Here is a 24,505-nt window from a genome sequence, read left to right as displayed (position 1 = left end):
TAACCTAGCCTATTAGGGGATTTCAAGTTAGTGGGGACATTTAGTGGCACTAACCAGTTAAGTATCACTGACTATCTAGGACTGGCTAACTCAGTGGGATTTAACCGAGCAGGAGCCTCTCCTGCCTAAAGCAGGTGGCAGTGTCCACTGAAACACAGTCCGTGTCACGTTCTTAAGGCTGGTGCTTCTGTACCTTCACTGGACTGGTGGCCATTTGTGTCATCCTCTACTACTGACGCAGAGGATCTCCTGTTTGCAGTGTGGACTATGTCTAGGAGACCGTCAAGAATGGAATAGTGGACTTCCTTTGCTACACAGGAGTTGCTGATATAGAAGCTGCACAAAAGCCTCGGCCATGTGTCAGACTTCAGGGGCACTAGAAGCTGGGTATCCACCTCTAATGCTGCAATGAAAACATTATGCACTCCCACACAGCCCTAGAAATATGACTGATGGAAATAAGGTATTTTTCTTTACTCCATAGCAGCGCTAATGATTCAACTTCAAATGTCACATTTATTTGGAAGAGACAGTCTACTAACATTAGAACGGGACAAAATTCCAGCAAAATATGTGATATGGGTTGATTACTCCAGTATGAAGTCTTTGATAAACAAATTTCACCACCCTCAATCTTTTTAATAATAAAAGAAACTGAATGAAGAACAGAGGCCTTTTAAAATTTTTCCACAAAAGTTAACAGACAGTATTATTTCATTATGTTATATTACACCTCTCTCCTTTCCCCATGCTTTTCTGAGATTCCTCTTATAACTCTTGCCACCCTGGAGTGGTCCTAATAGGGCAGATATACACTGTTTGGAAGACTGGGAGTGACCCGTCAGGGAGGTAACACCTATGTACAGGGTTATTCTCACTGGATACCATAGGCATCGCTATGGGGTGGCAAGTGCCACCCCTAAAAATTGGCTTGACATCCCAATTTTACCTGGCATGTGGGTCACTAAACCTCCTTGGGTTCAACATCTTCCACCCACCCTCCCCCTGAGATTCAGTTTCTCTTTCTCTTCCTCTCAGCATGGACCAAAACCTCCTTTCTATTCCCTTTTAACATGTGTAAATGCCACCCAATGCTTCTAAAATGTCCACTGTAATGTAAGTATTTATGATAATCACCTGAATGTCTGGATGTTTTGGCTCACTATAGATTGTGCACACAATTTCATTTGCGCTATACTGAATCCAGGGATAGGGGGGATTCTATAAAAAGATCTAAGCGCTATTCTACAAAGGGCAGGCACCCTTTACAGATCTGTTCTTATGCTTTTAATAGTGCTTAGTGCCTATTCTCTGGGCACTAGACTTAGGTCTGTTGAAACCTGATGTAAATCCTGGCACCCAAGTTGGACGCACTGACCCATTATTCTATAAGATTGAATGCAACATTTTAGAACACTCTTGACACACCCATTACTCCTCTCATGGCCACTATGAGACGTAGGTGCCCAGCATTACAGAGCAGTGCGCAACCAAGGGCATGCAGAAATCCTAATTCATGCCAATTACTATCAGTAATTGGTTGTTAGCATCTCAAAAAAGATATAGTGGAATTAGAAAAGATGCAGAAAAGGGCGACGAAAATGATAAAGGGGATGGGACGACTTCCCTATGAGGAAAGGCTAAAGCGGCTAGGTCTCTTCAGCTTGGAGAAAAGGCGGCTGAGGGGAGATATGATACAGGTCTATAAAATAATGAGTAGAGTTGAATGGGTAAATGTGAAGCGTCTGTTCACGCTTTCCAAAAATACCAGGACTAGGGGGCATGCGATGAAGCTACAATGTAGTAAATTTAAAACGAATCGGAGAAAATTTTTCTTCATTCAACGTGTAATTAAACTCTGGAATTCGTTGCCAGAGAATTTGGTAAAGGCGGTTAGCTTACCAGAGTTTAAAAAAGGTTTGGACGGCTTCCTAAAGAAAAAGTCCATAGATCGTTATTAAATGGACTTAGAGAAAATCCACTATTTTCGGGATAAGCAGTATAAAATGTTTTGTACATTTTGGGGATCTTGCCGGGTATTTGTGACCTGGATTGGCCACTGTTGGAAACAGGATGCTGGGCTAGATGGACCTTTGGCCTTTCCCAGTATGGCAATTCTTATGTACTTAACTATTGATGGTTAACAGCTCATTAGCCAATAAAGTTGTGTGCACATCTCAGGAGTGTGCCCAAGTCTGGATGCCATATATAGGAATCCTGGTGATAACTTATAGAATACTATAAGTATACGTGTATCGCCATAAAAGAGAAAAAGCACAGCTGGGCCTTCAAGATTGAGATCAATGTAGCCCTTTATTTCAAAGAAGACCCGATATGGGCCATGTTTCGGCCTAAAAACACCTGCCTCAGGGGTCCAAAGTCATAATGTTCAAAAAGGCAAAGTAGGAAAAAAGACTCCTAACGGCAATGGTATATCTCCCATGGAGAATTAAAATGCAATAATCCACCCTGTTATCAAAAAAATGTTTTAATTCTCCTTGGGAGATATACCATTGCTATTAGGAGTCTTTTTACCTACTTTGCCTTTTTTAACATTGTGAATTTGGACCTCTGAGGCAGGTGTTTTTAGCCTGTGTCGGGTCTTCTTCGAAATAAAGGACTCCGTTTATCTCAATCTTGAAGGCCCAGCTGTGCTTTTTCTCTTTTATTGCTTGTCTTTTGGGCTCATTTTCGAAAGAGAAGGGTGTCCATCTTTCAACATAAATCGGAAGATGGACATCCTTCTCCCAGGGGCGTCCAAATCGGTATAATCGAAACCTGATTTAGGACGTCCCCCACACTTTACATTCTAGGCACCTTTTTAAAATATTAAGTAGCACAGATATATCTTAGTGTAAAGAAAGATGGAGAAAACATCAATAAATGAATGAACAAATGCATCTAGCAATTATCTTATTGCAATACCTTGTAAGGACACCCGTTGCTTTCCAAGATAAGAAGTCTGGGAGGTCAAAGAAGTGGCCTGCCTTATCCCAGCAAGACTCTCGCAGGTTCTGTGGAAGTAGAACAGAATGTTAGTTATATTTCCTAGAAGTTTTTTTTATTAGTTTTATTCTGACTCAAGAACTGACTCAAATGATCACATGCATATTATTTGCATAAGAAATCCTTCATGTAGGTCAGCTCTGGGTCCTGACGGCAGTGCAGCGAGAACGCATTTTCAGCTTTGGGATACTTGCCCAAAAATATACACCTGGATTTGACACCAACAATAACGTCGGATTTACTTTCCACGGTGAAATTTGTAGCTTGCCAATAGTTCCTGGATGAATTTTAGTTGTATTTGCTAATAGGTTGGCGAAAGAAAAACATGGGATAATCTTACATCTTTTCTCCCTTTCCTCATGTAACAATAAGTGATTTGGCCCGTGATCCCTGTTCATCATCTCAAATCAGGGAGGCGTAAAGAGTGATTAATGCAGAACATTCAGAGGTCACTAACAGGGCAGGTTGGGATATCCAGACTCTCCGTCAAAATAAATAAGGATTTGAATGCCATAGCCCTGATACCATACTGTAGCTCAGTTATTAATTCTATCTGAGGCTGTCTGTCAGACAAGTGATAGCACCAATAGAGGAGAATACTATTTCTCGTATCATTCATGTAATGGATGATGTGTGAAAGGAGTGCCTGTGTTTCAGAAGATATATTTTGTTTTGGGCCATTTTCAAAGCATCCACTCCATTAACAGAAGTAAACTGAGCTAGTCTGTGCCACTGTCAGTTTCATTTAACAAGCACTTTTCAGAGATTGCTTAACTCAGCGTTCCGTTATACCAGAATATAAAAATAACTACCTTATTGTGTCACAATCAGAAGCACAGAAGCCAAAATAGCAGATAGGGAATTAATATGTTGATACCAGTTTGCAAGTGAGAAACATGGGTGATATGATACAGACGTTCAAATATTTGAAAGGTATTAATCCGCAAACAAACCTTTTCCAGAGAGGGGAAGGCAGTAGAACGAGAGGACATGAAATGAAGTTGAAGGGGGGCAGACTCAGGAGTAATGTCAGGAAGTATTTTTTTCATGGAAAGGGTGATAGATACGTGGAATGCCCTCCCGCTGGAGGTGGTAGAGATGAAAACAGTAATGGAATTCAAACATGCGTGGGATAAACACAAAGGAATCCTGTTTAGAAGGAATGGTTCCATGGAATCTTAGCGGAGATTAGGTGGTGACACTGGTAATTGGGAAGCAAAACCGGTGCTGGGCAGACTTCTATGGTCTACACCCTGACCGTGACTGAATAGATATGGATGGGCTGGAGTGTACATTTTAAGGGGTTTCGACGTTAGCTTCAGAACTTAGGACAAGAACAGTGATGGGCAGACTTCTACGGTCTGTGCCCTGAGAATGGCAAGGACAAATCAAACTCGGGTATAAAGGCTAAAGGCGATGGATGTATGGTAGACCAAGACCCGTTTACAGAGGACTGTGTTCATGCGGAGCTTGCCAAACTAAAAGTAGACAGAGCAATGGGGCCTGATGGGATACACCTGAGGGTGCTTAAGGAACTTGGAGAAGTTCTGTCGGCTCCGCTGACGGACCTCTTCAACGCTTCCTTAGAGACTGGAGTGGTCCTGGTGGACTGGAGAAGGGTGAATGTGGTTCCTTTGCACAAGAGTGGAAGTAAGGAGGAGGTTGGGAATTACAGACCTGTCAGTCTGACCTCGGTGGTGAGTAAGCTAATGGAAACGCTTCTAAAGAGGAGGGTTGTGAGCTTTCTTGAACTACATGGAATGCGGGACCCGAGGCAGCATGGCTTCACTAGTGGCAGGTCATGTCAGACGAATCTGACTGTCTTCTTCGACTGGGTGACCAAACAGTTGGATGCGGGAGAGCCGCTTGATGTGGTATACTTGGATTTCAGCAAAGCCTTTGCCACAGTTCCGCAAAGGCGACTGATAAATAAACTGAGTGCCCTCAGTATGGGACCTAGAGTAACAGATTGGGTTAAAAATTGGTTGACTGGTAGGAACAGAGGGTGGTGGTAAATGGAGCTTGCTCTGAAGAAAAGGATGTCGTCAGTGGAGTACCGCAGGGATCGGTCCTAGGGCCAGCTCTTTTTAACGTCTCTGTGAGCGATATTGCAGAGGGGCTGTCTGGTAAGGTTTGTCTCTTTGCATGATACTAAACTCTGCAACAGGGTGGACACCCTGGAGGGTGTGAATGACATGAGGAAGGACCTAGCGAAGCTAGAGGAATGGACCGATATTTGGCAACTAAGGTATAATCCCAAAAAATGCAGGGTCATGCACTTGGGTCGCAAAAATCCGAGGGAACGGTACAGTATAGGGGGTGAAGTGCTTCAGTGTGCGAAGGAAGAGCGAGACTGGGGGGTGATGACCTTAAAGCTTTCAAACAGGTAAATCATTTAGGTGCCATTTTATAAAATAGCGCACACCTCACATATTAGCATATATGTTTGTATGTGAACACATTTACACATATACACTGGTATTCTGGTTATTTACATGCATTCTTGGCACCTAAATATTGGCATCTTCTTTATAAAGTTACCCACAACGGATAACTGTAATAACTGGTTTACTAGCTGATTTACTAACTAAAAGGGTAATTTTACACAAGACATGAGAATGTAAAACAGTAGTTTAGAGACTCAAACAAGCATTTATAATACCGCTGGGCTTCTTTTATGTAATATGCTCCTAGGTCAGTGATGGGCAACCTTTTGAGCTTGATGTGTCAAAATTCGCCAAAAAACCAAGCATAACTCGGGTGGTGTGTCACTTCGAGAAAAAAACCATAATTTCGCGATATTTATAGTTTAAATAACAAAAATGTATAATTGTAATATATAACTGTATTTAATAAACCAAAAACTAATTATTTAACTTACATGCCGCTCTTTCTAATGGTGGGAAATGGCACCCATGATTTATTCTCCCTTTTTGTTTTCCCTCTCTCATAATGAATTGCTACAAACAAGTAGTGAAAGGAGCATTATAAAAGCAATGAAAAGTGATTTCTTAGCTGGACCGGTATTTTTAGGAACTTCCCAAACAAGTGTGGAGCAGGAGCAGCAGTCAGTGTCCAAGCACAGCTGAGCTAAGGCTGCAACAGGATCACAGAAAGGAAGAAAGCGGCCGCTGACCCGACTTTATTTGTCTGAAGAGAGCAGCAGCTGCCTGGGTTACTCGCACTCAGCACTCAGGTTCGACATTTAATCACAATTGCCTCGAGCCTCAGGCAGTTTTTTCACCTGGCTGAGCTACAACTGCAGTGAGCTGTGATTGGTTGTAGGGAGCCTGTCTGGCGCCTAAAAGGGCACTCCTAATTGGATGATTCTGACGAAGAGGACTGCTGGTTACCAAGGCTGCGAGGTGGGGCGGAGCAGGGGGGTTCCGACTCGGAGGGGGGTTCTGAAGCTGCGATAAGACCACCAACGCGCCTGTCGCCCCTGCCAAAGACCGGCCCTGGCAGTAAGAGGAGGTAGGCTGGGTTCTATTTGCTGCCGGCTTTCAACCCGCATGTCATCCAAAATGGCTACGCGTGTCAGTGCTGACACGCGTGTCATAGGTTCGCCATCAGGGACCTAGGTAATCCCAGGGCAGAGAGTAGATGAAGCAAGGATGGGGTCTATACTTGTGAATAAAATCAGTTTTAAAAGTATTTCCATGTAACTTCCTGGAGTGTCCCCTAGTCTTTGTACTTTTGGAACATTTAACTGCATAAGAGATGGCCAACCACATAAACCAGAATATTGAATATCTGGGGATAACACTGACGACAGTTAAAAAACACTCACTGCCGCCAGTTGAATACTTGCCCTTTAGACTTTTTGCTTCCTCCTTCTAGCTCTTTTTTTAATATATTTATTTTATCATAGACGCCCTTTTGAAAGTTAAATGTTAACTTAGTACTATATAGTCTAATTCTCCCATCTTTTTTTTAGATTTTTTAGTATTTGTATGCACAAATTTCAAAGTATGCTTTTTTTGTTTATATTTGCAATCCGTTTAGCAGTTGACAGCAATGATTTATAATTGTTTATTTATTTATTTATTGCATTTGTATCCCACATTTTCCCACCTATTTGCAGGCTCAATGACAACAATGATTTCTAATTGTTTATCTCTTCTTGCTCTTTAAGAAACTTGAGCGCTCATTTTCGAAAGAGAAAAACATCCAAAAAGTGTCATAAAGCACCCTTTGGATGGATTTCTTCTCAAAACATCCAAAGTGATATTTTCAAAAACTGTTTTGCAGACATCTATCTAGGAATTTCGTCTGCAGTGCGTCCAAATCACAAGGGGGCATATCAGGGGCGTCTTGAAGGTGGGATTAGGGTGGGCCTAACACTTGGACATCTAACAAGGCATAATGGAACAAAACCAAAATGTCTAAAGCGAAATCTTCAATGTTTTGGTCTAGACACAAAAAGGTGCCCTAAATGACCAGATGACCCCCCCCCCCCCCCCGTACTCCCGGAGTGGTCACTAACCTCCTCCCATACCTCCTCCTACCTGTTACACTTGTAATGGAAATTGTAAGCCCTCCAATACTCACCAAAAACCTGATGTACTCACATATAGGTACCCACTTCACCCATAAAGGGCTATTGTTGTGGTGTACAGTTGGGGGGTAGTGGGTTTGGAGTGGGTTTTGGAGGACTCAGCAGACAAGATAAAGGAGCAACGGTGAGATGTGTACCTGGGAACATTTATATGAAATCCACAGCAGTGGCCCCTAGGGTGCCCCACTGCTCTCCTGGGATGTCTGGGGGACCAGTCTGCTAAAATAAATGATGACCTTCTACATCCCAGTGGCTTGATTTTGTGCATTTTTAACTTCTGCGGTTTTTTCCAAAAATGGCTTAAAAAGATAAATGCACAAAACCTTGTTCGAAACAGTATTTAAAAAAAAAAGAGACATTTTTATCTTTTCAAAAATGGGTAAATTTCCTATTCGGATTTGGTACATTTAGCACAAAACATCCAAGGTCTGACTTAAGACACACTATCGAAAATGCCCCTTTTGGTCTACTTTTGATTTCATTTACAACCTCTCTATTGTGATGCCCTAACTACCCTGGTTGATAGAATCCTTCAAAGAAACCTTACTCCAAACAATGTAACTTGTCTCCAGGCTCTAAGTCCTATGTTGGTTCCTTACAATATAATTTCTAAATCGCTCTATGATCCTTTCTGGTCAAATAGATGCTTGTCAATGCTGGCCAAAATGGTAGAAGTAATTCTGAAAAACAAAATCACAGGCCATTCCCCAGATTCTATATAGTGCGTCTGAAATTGCGAGTGCAAATCCAGTCATATTCTGGATTTCTGCATGCAATTAAATTACTTATACTAATTGATATTAATTAGAATTTACATGCACAACTTGCAAGGCATATTCTGTAAAGTGGTGCGTGCAAATTCTAATGTGCGCTACCAAAAAAGGCATGGCCATGGGCATGGAATGGGCGGACTTTGGGCGTTCTGAAAATCTATGCACAAGGTTTTAGAATACACCTGCTCCATGCCTAACTTAGGCGGTATTTACACCACGTTTTATTTGGCGTAAATGGACGCACCTAGAGTTAGGCACAGGCATGGCCACCAGGCGTATGCTATTAAAGGTACACTTAGATTGTGAGCGCTCCTGGGACAGAGAAATATCCAGACTTCCTGAATGTAACTCACCTTGAGCTACTACTGAAAAAGGTGTGAGCAAATTCTAAATAAATAAATAAAATAACTGGCTGAGTGTATTTACAGAATACGCCTAGGCGGAAATATTTTTGGCCTCAATTTTTCAGGCGTCATATATAGAATCTAGTCCCATCTGGCTAAATATGGCTTACTAGGACACAGCCAACATGAAGGGAAGTGTTGCATTTTCAGTATGCTGGACTTTGTTGATGGTATTAATAAACATCTAAACAAGGCTTCGCCAGTTGATAAAGTACATGTGAAGTTTCAGAAGACATTTGACAAGGTACCTCATGAGAGTCTTCTCAGGAAATTAAAATGTTACAGGGTTGCAAGGAATGCCCTTTTGTGGATTGGAAACCATCTTAAAGAGAAGAAACAAATAGTCACACTAAGGAGTCCATTTACTAAGGTGCACTAACGGATTTAGCATGTACTAATGATTAGCATACGCTAAATGATAAGATGCCCATTATATTCCTATGGGCATCTTATCATTTAGCATGTGGTAAATCTGTTAGTGCACCTTAGTAAAAGGACCCCTAAATGATCAGCTTTCTCAGTGGAGAAAGGTAAACAGTGGAATTCCCCAGGAATCTGTATTGGGATGAGGGTTGGGCAGCCTAAAAAGTTTCAATTCATTTGTTCATTTTGCTTTGGTTAGTCTTAATTTTTATTTCAAGAGCAATGTCCTTAAATGTGTACCCTCTTTGCAAATAGTGGGATCTTTTACAAAATGTCCAAGTGAAAAATGTACAAAATCAAGCCATTTGGATGTAGGAGGAGCCAGCATTTTTAGTAGACTGGCAACATAGACATCCCAGCAGAGAAGTAGGGCACCCTAGGGGGCCCTGCAGTAGACTTAAAATAAAAGTTCCCAGGTACACATCTCACCCTTATCCCCCTACATAGTAACATAGTAGATGACGGCAGAAAAAGACCTGCACGGTCCATCCAGTCTGCCCAACAAGATAAACTCATATGTGCTACTTTTTGTGTATACCTTACCTTGATATGTATCTGTCATTTTCAGGGCACAGACCGTATAAGTCTGTCCAGCACTATCCCTGCCTCCCAACCACCGGCTCTGGCACAGACCGTATAAGTCTGCCCAGCACTATCCCCGCCTCCCACCACCGGCTCTGTATGGGGAGCCCTCCAAAACCCACCAAAAAAATTAATGGGAGAGAGGAGTAGCCTAATGGTTAATGCAGTGGCTTGAGAACCAGGGGAACTGGGTTTCCCACTGCAGCTCCTGGTGACTCTGAGCAACTCACTTTACCCTCCTTTGCCTCAGGTATAAAATAAGTACCTGTATATAATACGTAAACTGCTTTGATTGTAACCACAGAAGGGTGGTATATGAAATCCCATTCCCTTTACTGTACACTACTACAATAGCCCTTATGTCAGCAGGTGTCACCTATATGTGGGTTTGGGGGGGGGCTCACACTTTCCACAAGTGTAACAGATAGAGTGGATTATGGACCTGGGTCCCTTTCTCTATAGTGCGCTGCGCCACCTGCTAGGCTACTCCAGGGACCTGCTTGCTGCTCTAATAGAACTGGTTATAACGTCTGAAGCTGTCATAGAGACTGGTATGTACTGCTTCTTTCACATCTTTGGAGGTTGTGGGAGTGGGGTCAGTGACCACTGGAGGCGTAAACGGGGGGGGGGGGGGGGTCATTTCTTTATTCCTCCAGTGGTCATCTGGTCATTTAGGGAACTTTTTTGTGGTTTAGTCGCTATTAAAGCAGGTCTAGCTCAAAACACCTTATTTTAGTACTGGACATTTTTGTTTTATTTTTATTTTATTTGTTACATTTATATCCCACATTTTCCCACCTATTTGTAGGCTCAATGTGGCTTACATAGTACCGGAGAGGCGTTACAGACTCCGGTGTGAACAAATACAAAGTGATGTTGTGGTAAGATAAAGTTCATGTGGTATAGCCACACTAGGGAATCGTACAACGGAAGAGTTGAGTTATGTCCATTACGTTCTTTAGTTTTGTTGTGTTGCAGAGATCAGGCATTTATGTTGGATCGGTAGGGTATGCCTTTTTAAACAGGTTAGTTTTTAGTGTTTTCCGGAAGTTTAGGTGGTCGTTCGTAGTTTTCAAGGCTTTTGGTAATGCGTTCCACAGTTGTGTGCTTATGTAGGAAAAACTGGACGCGGAGGTTGATTTGTATCTGAGTCCTTTGCAGCTTGGGTAGTGCAGATTTAGGTACGTTCGTGTTGATTCGGATGTGTTTCTAGTTGGTAAGTCGATCAAGTCTGTCATGTATCCCGGAGCTTCACCGCAGATAATTTTGTGAACCAGAGTGCAGATTTTGAAAGCAATGCGTTCTTTGATTGGGAGCCAGTGCAGTTTTTTTGCGAAGGGGTTTTGCACTTTCAAATCGCGTTTTTCCGAAGATAAGCCTAGCTGCCATGTATTGAGCGGTCTGAAGTTTCTTTAAGGTTTGTTTTTCACATCCCTCATAAATTACACTGCAGTAGTCTACATGGCTTAGTACCATTGATTGTATCAGGTTGCGAAATGTTCCCCTCGGGAAGAATTGTTTCACACGTTTGAGTTTCCACACTGAGTGGAACATTTTCTTTGTTGTGGATGTTTTGTTGCATTACGGCAGAAAAATGTCAAAGTGCTAGGAATGACCTAATCCCAGCCCAACACATCCCCAACACGCCCCCTCATGATTTGAATGCACTGCAGATGAAATGCATTGATACATATCTACCAAATAGATTTCAAAAATAGTGATTCGAACGTTTTGCAAATGCTGTTTTATGCCACTTTTTAAACATTTATCTCTTGAGCAACGTGGAGGGGCATAATCAAACGGGGCGCCCAAGTTTTCTTGACAGCGTCCTCGCAGGACGTTCTCGGGAAGGGGCGGGGAAACCCGTATTATCAAAACAAGATGGGCGTCCGTCTTTTGTTTCGATAATACGGTCGGGGATGCCCAAATCTTAACATTTAGGTCGACCTTAGAGATGGTCATCCTTAGAGATGGTCGTTCCCTGTTTTCAGCGATAATGGAAACCGAGGACGCCCATCTCAGAAACGACCAAATCCAAGCCATTTGGTCATGGGAGGAGCCAGCATTCGTAGTGCACTGGTCCCCCTCACATGCCAGGACACCAACCGGGCACCCTAGGGGGCACTGCAGTGGACTTCGCAAATTGCTCCCAGGTGCCTAGCTCCCTTACCTTGGGTGCTGAGCCCCCCAAAACCTAATCCCCACAACTGTACAACACTACCATAGGCCTAAGGGGTGAAGGGGGGGCACCTACATGTGGGTACAGTGGGTTTCTGGTGGGTTTTGAAGGGCTCACATTTACCACCACAAGTGTAACAGGTAGGGGGGGATGGGCCTGGGTCTGCCTGCCTCCACTGCACCCACTAAAACTGCTCCAGGGACCTGCATACTGCTGTCAGGGAGCTGGGTATGACATTTGAGGCTGGCATAGAGGCTGGCAAAAGATATTTTTTAAGTTTTTTTTTTTTAGGGGGTTAGTGACCACTGGGAGAGTAAGGGGAGGTCATGCCTGATTCCCTCCGGTGGCCATCTGGTCAGTTTGGGCACCTTTTTGAGGCTTGGTCGCAAGAAAAAAATGGACCAAGTCGGCCAAGTGCTCGTCAGGGACGCCTGTCTTTTTTCCATTATCGGCCGAGGACGCCCATGTGTTAAGCACGTCCCAGTCCCACCTTCGCTATGCTTCCGACACGCCCCCGGGAACTGGTTGTCCCTGCGACGGAAAGCAGTTGAGGACGCCCAAAATCGGCTTTCGATTATGCCGATTTGGGTGACCCTGGGAGAAGGACGCCCATCTTCCGATTTGTGTCGAAAGATGGGCGCCCTTCTCTTTCAAAAATAAGCCTGATAGTATCCCAAAGAAATCATCACAGGTGCTGTGGCAGGAGAAGTATAAGAACTATGTCCCAGGATTACAGTGTATCATCCCTTGTAAAAAAAACAAACAAAAAAAACCCACACAGCTGCTTGAATAACTGGAATAACCACAAATGACTGAAGAACAAAACAAAAGATTCTCCTTCTCGGTGATCTGTAACAAAGAAAATCCTCTAGATTAACTGGTTCAAAATGAGTTCAGTGTAGTAGTCTACGCTGTTTCTTGTTGTTTTTTTTTTAATGAAAATCAGCCAAGGGTAAGATTCAAAATGCAATTGTAGATTGTGTAAAGATCTTATTTCTTAATAACTTGCCATTTAACACCATCATAAGTGGTGCTGTAATCTGGGACCCAGGTCTATACAATAAGGTTATTGTCAGCAAGTTCCCAAGTTAAATATTTCTACCAGGCAGAATAGGTCTGGGCCAACCTGGTGGCTCATTGACGGGTACTGTGCACCTGACGGAGGCAGGTCTAGCGTTCCGTTCTCAGATAAGTTCTTCTGTACTCCAGGTTGTCTGGTACTGGGATGCTATGGAAGCATGGGGAAAGGGAGCCCTGTCTTCAACAGAAGCAAGATTTTATGGCTGAGTTTAGAGCTTATAGTACAAGGTGATACGAGTTCTGCTTTATGCCTCCTGACCTCTAAATTGCTGCTAGAATGAACAGTGTGTGTTCAGTCTGTCCAATTTAGATTGTAAGCTCTGTTGAGCAGGGACTGTCTTTTCATGTTAATTTGTACAGCGCTGCTAAGTCTAGTAGCGCTATAGAAATGTTTAATAGTAGTAGTAGTAGTAGTAGTAGTAGTAGTAGTGTGTGTGGGGGGTGTAGAGGGGGGGGGGGGGGGTCAATTACAAATAGGGAAAGATCCCCAGGTGGTTTGCAAGCGAAGAGTGAGATCAAAGAAGGAAAAAGGATGAAGAACAAACTTTTTAAAAAATGGATTTAGGAACAATTTAAAATCGGTTTTCACCGACTGAACAACATACGTATCCAGTTAGGCTAAAAGAAGATGAGCAGGTCAAGAGGTCCAATATTCCACAGCCTTATTTCTCTATTATGTCTTCGCTGTAGAGGCCATTACACTTCCCACATTCATTAGACTCCTAAAACACTGCCATAAAAATACAGCAGATTTCCAACTGCAACACTAACCCCAGTCTTCCAGTGCAGAGTGACTAAGGCTTAGCTAATTAATAATTCAAGTATCGAGCTAGGAGGACCATTAGATTTATGAAAAGGAGGGGAAGAATAATGAAAAGCATTTCTCACTCCAAAGGCAATGGTAGGGGCACTGTTAATTACCCCCCATTAACCTGAATTTGTCGGCATCTGCTTCAGTCTTTCTGCTTCTTCGACCTTCCCCAGTCTGCACCTTATTACTGTCCCATGCTTTGCATTTACAAGGTTAGGAGACTCCAGTTGTTCAAAGCCAACAGAACTTTATGGCCATTTGGCCTTTATTAAGATGACAGCATCACCGAGGCCAAATGCAGAAGCCAGATTGGTGGAGGTTATTAAAAACTCTCAACCGGCCAGTATCTTTCCTTTTATCTGACAATTTTTAAGAGGCAATACATCAGCCTAAAACTCATAAATCTTGAACACTGGAGACAAAATTAAAATTATGTATTATGACCAGTAGAACTGTCTCATAATTGCCAATCACTTAGTATTCTAAAATTGGAGCCAAACTGCAGATATCCCTTTGTGTTTGATTAATGGAACATTTTCATTTCATTTTTTTCCCCTTTGGCTTTGAGTTTACTGCAGGGAAAGAAATTAATACTGCAAATGAAAAATACCTATGTGAAAACTAAACTTACATACGCTTGTAATAGAAGTAGTACTTGTTAGTGCAAGACAGGCACTTTTACCCCAAGAGCTAAGAGAAGGATGTGAGTCATGAGAGAAGCGTTACATAGTAACATACATAGTAACATAGTAGATGACGGCAGAAAAAGACCTGCAAGATCCATCCAGTCTGCCCAACAAGACAACTCATATGTGCTACTTTTTGTGTATACCCTACTTTGATTTGTACCTGTCCTCTTCAGGGCACAGACCGTATAAGTCTGCCCAGCATTATCCCTGCCTCCCAACCACCAGTCCCGCCTCCACACCACTGGCTCTGGCACAGACCGTATAAGTCTGCCCAGCACTATCCCCGCCTCCCAACCACCAGCCCCGCCTCCCAACCACCAGCCCCGCCTCCCAACCACCGGCTCTGGCACAGACCGTATAAGTCTGCCCAGCACTATCCTCACCTCCCAACCACCAGCCCTGCCTCCCAACCACCGGCTCTGGCACAGACCGTACAAGTCTGTCCAGCACTATCCCTGCCTCCCAACCACCAGTCCCGCTGCCCACCACCGGCTCTGGCACAGACCGTATAAGTCTGCCCAGCACTATCCCCGCCTCCCAACCACCAGCCTCGCCTCCCGATCTTGACTAAGCTCCTGAGGATCCATTCCTTCTGCACAGGATTCCTTTATGCTTATCCCACGCATGTTTGAATTCCGTTACCGTTTTCATTTCCACCACCTCCCGCGGGAGGGCATTCCAAGCATCTACTACTCTCTCCATGAAAAAATACTTCCTGACATTTTTCTTGAGTCTGCCCCCCTTCAACCTCATTTCATGTCCTCTAGTTCTACCACCTTCCCATCTCCTGAAAAGGTTTGTTTGCGGATTAATACCTTTCAAATATTTGAACGTCTATATCATATCACCCCTGTTTCTCCTTTCCTCCAGAGTATACATGTTTAGTTCAGCAAGTCTCTCCTCATACGTCTTGTAACGCAAATCCCATACCATTCTCATAGCTTTTCTGTACATATCGCTTAAATCTCTTAATACGGTGGGGGATAATATTCAAAGAGGTTTCGCTTCCTGCCCGGCTAAACAGCACTGAAGTGGCTACCCCCAATACTCAGCAACACCTAATTGGGTAGTGCCGCTGAATATCGGCTCTAACCGGCCATGTGCTAACTGGCTAGATTAGGGCGGTCTAAGGGTAGATTTTCGGTGGAGCCACTGCATTCCCAGTTAGCAGTGATATTCAGTCTGTAAGCTGGCTAAGTAGATAAAGTCAAGACAGAAAAGACTGTCCTACCTTTACCCATTGAGTTAACTAGACACCAGTCTGAATATTGACCAGTATCCAGTTAACTCTGGCAGAGCCGCCGAGAGACTGAGCCGGGCCCGGGGCAAGGCCGCCCCCGGGGCCCCCGCCCCCCCAATCCCTACCTACCACTGTCGCCTCCCTCTCCTGCTCCCAGGCCACCAGCACGGACAGTCCCCGGTCTCACCTGCCCGCTCTCGGCTCCATCGATAGCCCCCCCTCCGTCTGCCACCGTGACCGGGCCCCCTGCATTCAAATCGGCAGTGCCTCACCTCCGTGTGAAGGCGGCAGATCACCTCCTTTCAGGCCTTCCCTCACTGTGTCCCACCCTCGTCACTTCCTGTTTCCGCGAGGGTGGGGCACAGTGAGAGAAGGCCCGGAGGGAAGTCTGTCAATGGAGTGGTGATTTCTAGGACCCTCTCTGTGCTGCTTTGAAGACCGAGACAAGCACATATTTATTTTAAATCTTTTGAACTGCACTCATTTCTAAATATTACAGAATGTTATAGTAATAGTAACTAACATTTGAGGACAGCCTTTCTATGGACCCTGAAGGTTGGTTAGCATCTCCTAGGGTGCTATATGCACTAAAAAATTAGAACTGGACAATCTGATTGGCCAAACTGAACTACGAATGAAGCCAAGTTCTCAAGTGAACAAACAGAAACCATGGGTTGTTAGTGTGGCCTGCTGGCTCAGTGGCACTAACATGCATGGCTTGTGAACAACCTGGGTTCAGTTCTCAGCTTGGGGTATGCTGCTCTGCCACACAAGGCTAAAGGTGATGCAGAGGTAAAATTCACAACTCTGGGAGGGAAAGGAGTCTCAACCATTATGTACAGAGGTGTGGTAGCCGTATTAGTCCACTTTTAAAGGTAATCAATAGAAATAAAACATGGAAAAGAAAATAAGATGATACCTCTTTTATTGGACATAATACATTTCTTGATTAGCTTTCGAAGGTTGCCCTTCTTCGTCAGATCTATTGATAACCATTATCTACTATAATCATTTGCACCTCCAACGTTCTGAAGCTGACTGCCAGGAAGTTGAAGCCCGGTTTGTAATGTCTGAAGCCTTCCGGTGACGTCACCGTGTTGCCTGGGAAACCGCGACGCGTCTCAAGCACGGGCGCTACGAGTTCGCACCACCATCTCCATCCCCTCCCAGTTAAGCGGTCCGCCCCCTCCCTCCTTCCACTCCCCTCCGAGTTCCACGCCCCCCTCTCCTCCGAGTTCCACGCCCCCCCCCCACCTCCCTCCCTTGAAGTGCAAGCAGGACCTGTCCTCTGGCAGCCCCTCACCTTCCTGCTTGCTGGCTCTAATTTAAAAATTGTTACCTCAGGGTCCGGCGTCAGCACTGAAGGCGAGGGGCGCGTCACACTGCCTTCCCATCTGTCTGAGTTCTGCCTCTGGTCCTGCCCTTCCGGAAACAGGAAATGAGGGCGGGACCAGAGGCAGAGCTCAGACAGATGGGAAGGCAGTCTGTAGCACCGCTCACCTTCAATGCTGACGCTGGACCCCAAGGTAACAATTTTTAAATTAGAGCCGGCATGCAGGAAGGCGAGGGGCTGCCGGAGAACAGGTCCTGCTTGCACTTCGAGGGAGCGTTGAACTCGGAGGAGAGGGGGGCATGGAACTCGGAGGGGAGTGGAGGGAGGGGGGGGCGTCCTGCAGCTTGAAGGGGAGGGGCCGCGGAACTTGAAGGACAGGGGAGGGGGCCCTGCAACTCGAAGGGGAGGGGGGCCTGGAACTCGGAGGAGATGGACAGAGGGAGGGAGGGGGGCTGGAACTCGGACGACAGAGAGGGACAGAGGGAGGGGGCCATGGAACTCGGAGGGGAGGGGGGCTGGAATTCGGACGACAGACAGGGAGAGAGGGAGGTAGGGATGGGGGCATGGAACCTAGCTAGCGCCCGTTTCATTCCTCTACGAAACAGGCCTCTTTTACTAGTGTAGGAATAACACATAGGGGCGTAGTTATTAATGTGGACTACCTTTATGATGGGTTATTTTACCACAAGTCCCATTTTATGAAGTTGAACCAGTTACTGACAAATGGGGTTAACAGAAAAAATAATCCATCTTAACAGTAGCCCACATTGACAACTTCCCCCTATAGAGGTCAATTCTATAAATAAGGCACTAACATTTGCATGGTGAATATGCATGTAAATGACTAAAACGCTATCACATATGCATATGTGCATAAGTACTGAAATTCTGCTCAAGCATTATTCAGTAAATATGCACATATTATTTATGTATTTATTTATCTGGAATTTGATAAACCACCATTGGCAGAACCTTCATGGTGGTGTACAAAATCATAGTTAATTTACTGCAACATGAAAAGAAAAAACAAAGACCAACATCCAGGCAAACAGTAAACAAAATAGGAAGGAAAAAGACAGAACAACAGCAATATCCTGATAATCACATCTATCTACACACATAAAGGTCAGGTAGCAAACTAACATATCAGGAGACAGTTGGACATTCATGGGAAAACCCTTGAAAACCACATTTTCAGCAAAGCATTAAACTTTCTCAGTGAAGTCGCCAACCTAAGATCCACAGGAAGCATATTCTGTAAAGTGGGAGCCATGCAACAGAAGGCTGTAGAGCACGAAATGACAAGGTGAAGTCTTGCAGGAGAAGATACCAACAGAAGGTAGGCATTTGAGGAGTGACGAGATCAAGAGCGAGCATATGGAATGATTTGATTTGACAAGTACAATGGCAAAAACCTGTAAAAAGAGCCTTATGTTTTAATACAAGAATTCTAAACTGTATCCTACAAAATTTGGCAGCCAATGTTGTGTTGACTAAAGGGGTGGGCAACATAATATTTTTTTTTTGAGACAGAGAAACTTTACTGCCATATTTTGCATGATTTATACCTCTTAGAAATGCTAACAGATCAGACCGCAAATTCCTCAATCTAAATTTCCCCAACTTGCAAAGGAATAAAATACGAACTAACACATGCGACTAGCTTCTCCTACATGAACACGCAGTTATGGAATGCACTACCAACTGATCTGAAAACGATCAACGACATAACTAGCTTTCGTAAATCTCTGAAAACCCATTTCTTCAACGAGGCCTACAATGGGAGCCCACAGCTTAATTATAACACCTCACCACCTCACCCTATCCTATTAACTATCTCTCTTTCTATAACTTTGTTTAGAGCTTTTTCCTCATCCATGAAATTCTATTTATCTCCTGGAATGGCGATGCCATAACAGGTTTTCGTAAGCCACATTGAGCCTGCAAAGAGGTGGGAAAATGTGGGATACAAATGCAATAACTAAATAATAATAATAATAAAGGAGGACTACTAGAAAAGAGCTGCAATAATCCAGACAATACTAATCAAAATGCATGGAGTAAAGCTTTCAGAGCCCTATCGTCCAGGAAAGACCTACAAGATCTAATTTTTCGTAGACCTCAAAAAGACTTCTGAACCAAGCGTGAAATATGCAGACTGAATGACAGAGCTATCTAGAAGAATTCCTAGGGATTGAACAGAACCGTTAACCAGAATTTGCGTTGATCCAAGGCATGGCTTAATGGGATACATGAACCTTGGTGGGCAATCAAAGAGCCTGGGATTTCAATGGATTGAGAATGAGTCTACGATCCCTTATCCAGTGTCATATTTACACGTGCACACTTGCTAGGGAGTTCTATAAATGGAACCTAAAGTTAACCACTAATTCTGTGCCCATCTTTTGGCGCAGACATGCGTTCTAACGGATGCAATGCGACAAAATGTGGAGGAGTGGCCTAGTGGTTAGGGTGGTGGACTTTGGTCCCGGGGAACTGAGGAACTGAGTTTGATTCCCACTTCAGGCACAGGCAGCTCCTTGTGACTCTGGGCAAGTCACTTAACCCTCCATTGCCCCCATGTAAGCCGCACTGAGCCTGCCATGAGTGGGAAAGCGCGGGGTACAAATGTAACAAAAAAAATGGCAGACTGGTGTAGAAATACACTTACAAGTCCATTTATAGGATAGTGCCTAAGTGTAACCATGTGCAACTGCAAAAGGGGCGTTCCCATGGGTGGGCCAGAGGCATTCTGGAAAACTGTGCCCAGTATTATAGAATACCATGGATGTGCGACCAACTTGCATACCAGGATTTAAAAATGGTTTTATTTATTTATTTACTGCATTTGTATCCCACATTTTCCCACCTCTTTGCAGGCTCAATGTGCCTTACATTATGCCGTAATGGGGATCGCCATTTCCGGAAGGAGAAATACAGAATATAATTGCATTTAAAGTACAGAAGATATAAAATAAATTAGAAGTAAATGGATATACAGGTCATTTCAGATATAAGAGGAGAAAGGTAATGTGCAACATTCAATAATGACATTGTGATTATAGTAAACAACTAAAAAGAAATCAATGATAAATTGATCTGGTGAAAACTTTTATTTGATGTAAGTCCTCATGCCCAACACTATTCTATAAAGAGTGCTTATCCAGACACGCCATTTAGAGAACAGGCCATATCTGGACGGAGTGGCCTAGTGGTTAGGGTGGTGGACTTTGGTCCTGAGGAACTGAGTTCAATTCCCAGCACAGGCAGCTCCTTGTGACTCCGGGCAAGTCACTTAACCCTCCATTGCCCCATGTAAGCCGCATTGAGCCTGCCATGAGTGGGAAAGCGCAGGGTACAAATGTAACAAAAATAAAATAGATACTATTGGAGATTCTACATGGAATGTTGCTACTATTGGAGATTCTACATGGAATGTTGCTATTCCACTAGCAACATTCCATGTAGAAGGCTGCGCAGGCTTCTGTTTCTGTGAGTCTGACGTCCTGCACGTACGTGCAGGACGTCAGACTCACAGAAGCAGAAGCCTGCGCGGCCACATTGGTGATCTGCAAGGGCCGACGTCTACATGGAATGTTGCTAGTGGAATAGCAACATTCCATGTAGAATCTCAAATAGTAGCAACAGTGGAGGAGTGGCCTGTTAGGGTGGTGGACTTTGGTCCTGAGGAACTGAGTTCGATTCCCACTTCAGGCACAGGCAGCTCCTTGTGACTCTGGGCAAGTCACTTAACCCTCCATTGAGCCTGCCATGAGTGGGAAAGCGCAGGGTACAAATGTAACAAAAAAAAAAAAATTACAAATCTAGCCTTTAGCACATAAATGCCTTGTAGCGCTATAGAAATGCTAAATAGTAGTAGTAAATGTAGACGCCAATCTATAGCATGAGGGAGATAAGCGCAGTGGCGGTCTGTAAGTGTATTCAGAAGCACTATCCAGTGCTGTTTTCCAAATAAGTACTTTTGAATAATGACCTAAATATCTTTGAGTGTGAACCATTAAAATTTGGGCTGTAAATCTTTCAAGGGAGATGAAGCATTGTTAACAAAAGCTGACAGTAACTCTGCTGCTTCCTGGGCAGCGTCTCAACTGCTTGTTGCATTCATCAGATGAGTTTAGGCTAAATTCTCAATAAAGCAGCCGAGTACAGACAAGAGTGAAATACAGATGAAAATGAAGAAGTTAGTTTAGTTTAATTTATACAGAATCTTAATATACTGCCTCTTGCCAATAAAACACACCAAAACAGTTTACGTAAACTTAAAAGACAGAATGTATTTTAGAGGAGTTACTGGTTTTTTTCTTTTACTAAAAAGTTGCTTTCTGCTACCAAGGGTACGCAGAGAAACACTGCAACACCCTGTACTCCGAGAATGCTTGCCAGCCCATGTCATTTGTAGGTTAACTGGCTTGAAGTTTTGCATTAAACAATGGAAAACATTTTGACTCTAAAGCAGAAATCAAACATATAAATGGCAAGAGGCGTGCTCACTCGCAAATGCGCAGTAGAGACCCTCTCTGTCCCGCCCCCGCGTCAATACATGATGACGGGGGCGTGATGGAGAGGGAACCTGCGCACCTGCGAGTGAGGGAACCGCAGTCGCCACAGCTCCCCCCCCCCCCCCAGGGTTGCCGCTACCGCTCCCCCCACCCACCCGGAGTCGCTGCCGCCACCCACCCTCCACCCGGCCCGGGTACCTGGCTTCACTATTCAAACCGCCGGAACGCAGCACACAGCTCATCTGAGCTGCCGTTGGCCTTCCTTACCTGCCTGTGTCCCGCCCTCGCCGATGTTACGTCACACGAGGGCGGAACACACGCAGAGAAGAAGGAAGGCCGACGGCAGCTCAGATGAGCTGTGCGCTGCGTTCCGGCGGTTTGAATAGTGAAGCCAGCTACCCGACCCGGGTGGAGGGGTGGCGGAGGGGACTCCGGGGGGGGGGGGGCGGCGGCGGCCTATCCGGGGGGGGGAGGGGTGGCGGCGACCTATCCGGGGGGGGGCCCTTTCAAACCCCCCCCCCCTTCCTTTACTAGCCCGATTTTACGGGCTCAACGGCTAGTCTAATATAAAACTCTTGCAATGCACTTACTTCTTTTAACCACAAGAGTTTAGGAGGGTGCATTTCTACAGACATAACTCCACCAACAAAACTCAGGACACTGTGCTTTGTTCTGTTGATCCGGTCTACTTGTCTGGAAGCCCGGTGATCCATCCACATTATAACATTTCTGTGACTTTCTCCTTCAAGAAATGTAAAGGGAGAAGAAAAAGGTAATCTAGGTGTTAAATACAGTATTCCTCAGTAAACAGCACGTACAAAAAAAAATTCATTGTCTTCCATATCAGTGTGACACAACTCTTGAGGCATATTTTCAAAGCACTTAGACGTACAAAGCTACACAGTAACGAATGGAACCTTTTGTACGTCTAAGTGCTTTGAAAATGAGCCCCAAGCTTTAGGATCACATGGACAGACTGTTATCAAATAAGAATAGGTGAAAAGTCAATTTATCTTTTGCCAAAATACTTCAGATTGGGATTGTATGCAAACATTGTCATGAATAATTACAAAATGTTCCAAAAAAAAAAAAAAACCCTGATGGCCATCCCCCTGCTTGAAGGAGCTTGTGTGTATCACAGGGAGGTGTCTAATAAGAATTAATTAGAAACTCAAGAGGGTTTAGGTGCCTTGGATGGGAAGTTGTGCGTAAACAGCGGCTGGTCTCAGTTCAGCTCCTGTCAGATTCCTATAAAGCTGATATTACCCATGAGGAAGGAGAAATAGAGGAGGGAATGAACAGTAACTTGAGTTAGTGTGTATACTGCGGTAGTTCGGTCTACTCTGCTTCTCTCTCATCAAACCTTATCACAAGTCGGTGACAGTGTGTGTACTAAAATTCACCAAATCATAGAGGCTAATATTCCAAAAGATTTAGTTACCTAGCTTAAAGAGTTAAGCCAGTAACTCCCCCAACCTGTCCTGAGGGAACACCAGCCACTCAAGTTGTCAGGATATCCACAATGAATATGCATAAGATTGATTTGCATACTCTGCCTCCTTAGTATGCAAATCTATCTCATGCATATTCATTTTGGATATGTTGAAAACCTGACTGGCTGGGGTTCCCCCAGGGCAGGTTTGGGAACCCCCGAGTTAAGCCCTTACATCTGGAAATTGCAAAAATGTCCTTGTTAGAGCACTTAAATGTAAGCACTTAGATTTACTAAGGCACCTTAAATTTAGGTTCCTATAAAACTGGCTGAGCAAAGGAATAGATCAGAGAAAAGGAACATTCTAGGTATCCAATGCTGATTTCCAGTGCTAGGTACCTAACTTAGGCCTCTCTTACTAAGCTGTACTAGCGATTCCTAGCACGGCAAATGAGATGAAGCCCATTCAGTTCCTATGAGCTTCCTCTCATTTGCTGCGCAGGAATCACTAGCTCGGCTTAGTAAAAGCAGCTCTTAGTGGTCCTTTTACTAAGGCATGCTAATAGATTGAGTGTGTTTTAATGTTTAGCGCGTGCTAATTGTTAGTGTGCACTAAATCTGTTAGTGCACCTTAGTAAAAGGACTCCTTAGACCGAAGTGTAGCCAGGTTGTAACACCAGGGGGAGCGGAGAGGCACATACACACAGTGTGTAGGCAGGCACATGTATTGTGTAGGTGTGACAGATCACCTGAAAAATAGGTGCCGTCACCATTCGAAGTGCGTTTGGGGGAGCAGTCACTCCCCTGGCGCTCCACCAAGCTATGTCTCCGCCCTTAGAGCTCCTTTTACTAAGGTGTGTTAACGAATTTACCACCATGTTAACAAACTAGCATGTGTTAACTGCCACACAGTTCATTTTAATCCTATGGACTTTTTAACATTTAACACGTGCTAAATAGAGAATGAATGGGGATGGGGACCCACGGTAACCACAGGGATGGGGACGGAGCCCGATGGAACCGGGCGGGGACAAAGCCTGAGGGGACGGAGACAGATCCTGCAGGCAAGGGGCAGGGATGGGGACAGAGCCTGTGGGGAAAGGGACAAACTTTGTCCCCCTGTGTCATTCTCTACTTTGAAGCCTGTTAATGAATTGGACAGTTATTTATGTTTGAGTGATGCAGGCGATGATGTTTTCATTGTTTAGAAAAAACAAGCAAAAGTAGACCTGGCCGCTTAAGAGCTGAATATCAACACCCCCAACATAGCCAGCTTTGGTGCTAACCGCAGTGGCGTAGCGAGGGCGGCTGCCACCCGGGGCGGGTCGCCACTGCGCACCCCCCCCCCCGGATGCAGCATGACACCCCCCCTCGGCGCATCAACCAAGCCCCCCCCCCCCCCCCGAGTGCATTCTTGCCTGCCGTGTGCATGCCGCTGGGGGTGTGTCGGTTCCGCTGGTTCCCTGCTCCTTCTG

General features: G+C 44.5%; 1 protein-coding gene across 2 annotated transcripts in view; it reads right to left on the bottom strand.

The window, feature by feature from the left end:
* Positions 1 to 24,505, bottom strand: part of FGGY (FGGY carbohydrate kinase domain containing) — a 464,206-nt gene that overhangs the window by 375,813 nt on the left and 63,888 nt on the right. For both annotated transcript variants that reach the window (XM_030205275.1, XM_030205274.1), the window contains exons 4-5: positions 22,189 to 22,340; positions 2,926 to 3,014 (exon numbers count right to left, since the gene is read on the bottom strand). In XM_030205275.1, the coding sequence (XP_030061135.1) occupies positions 2,926 to 3,014; positions 22,189 to 22,340 (241 nt within the window). The remainder of the gene's footprint in view (positions 1 to 2,925; positions 3,015 to 22,188; positions 22,341 to 24,505) is intronic.

The sequence above is a fragment of the Microcaecilia unicolor genome, chromosome 6 (genome assembly GCF_901765095.1).
Source record: "Microcaecilia unicolor chromosome 6, aMicUni1.1, whole genome shotgun sequence".
Classification (NCBI taxonomy): domain Eukaryota; kingdom Metazoa; phylum Chordata; class Amphibia; order Gymnophiona; family Siphonopidae; genus Microcaecilia; species Microcaecilia unicolor.
This window is presented reverse-complemented; position numbering and strand designations above follow the sequence as displayed.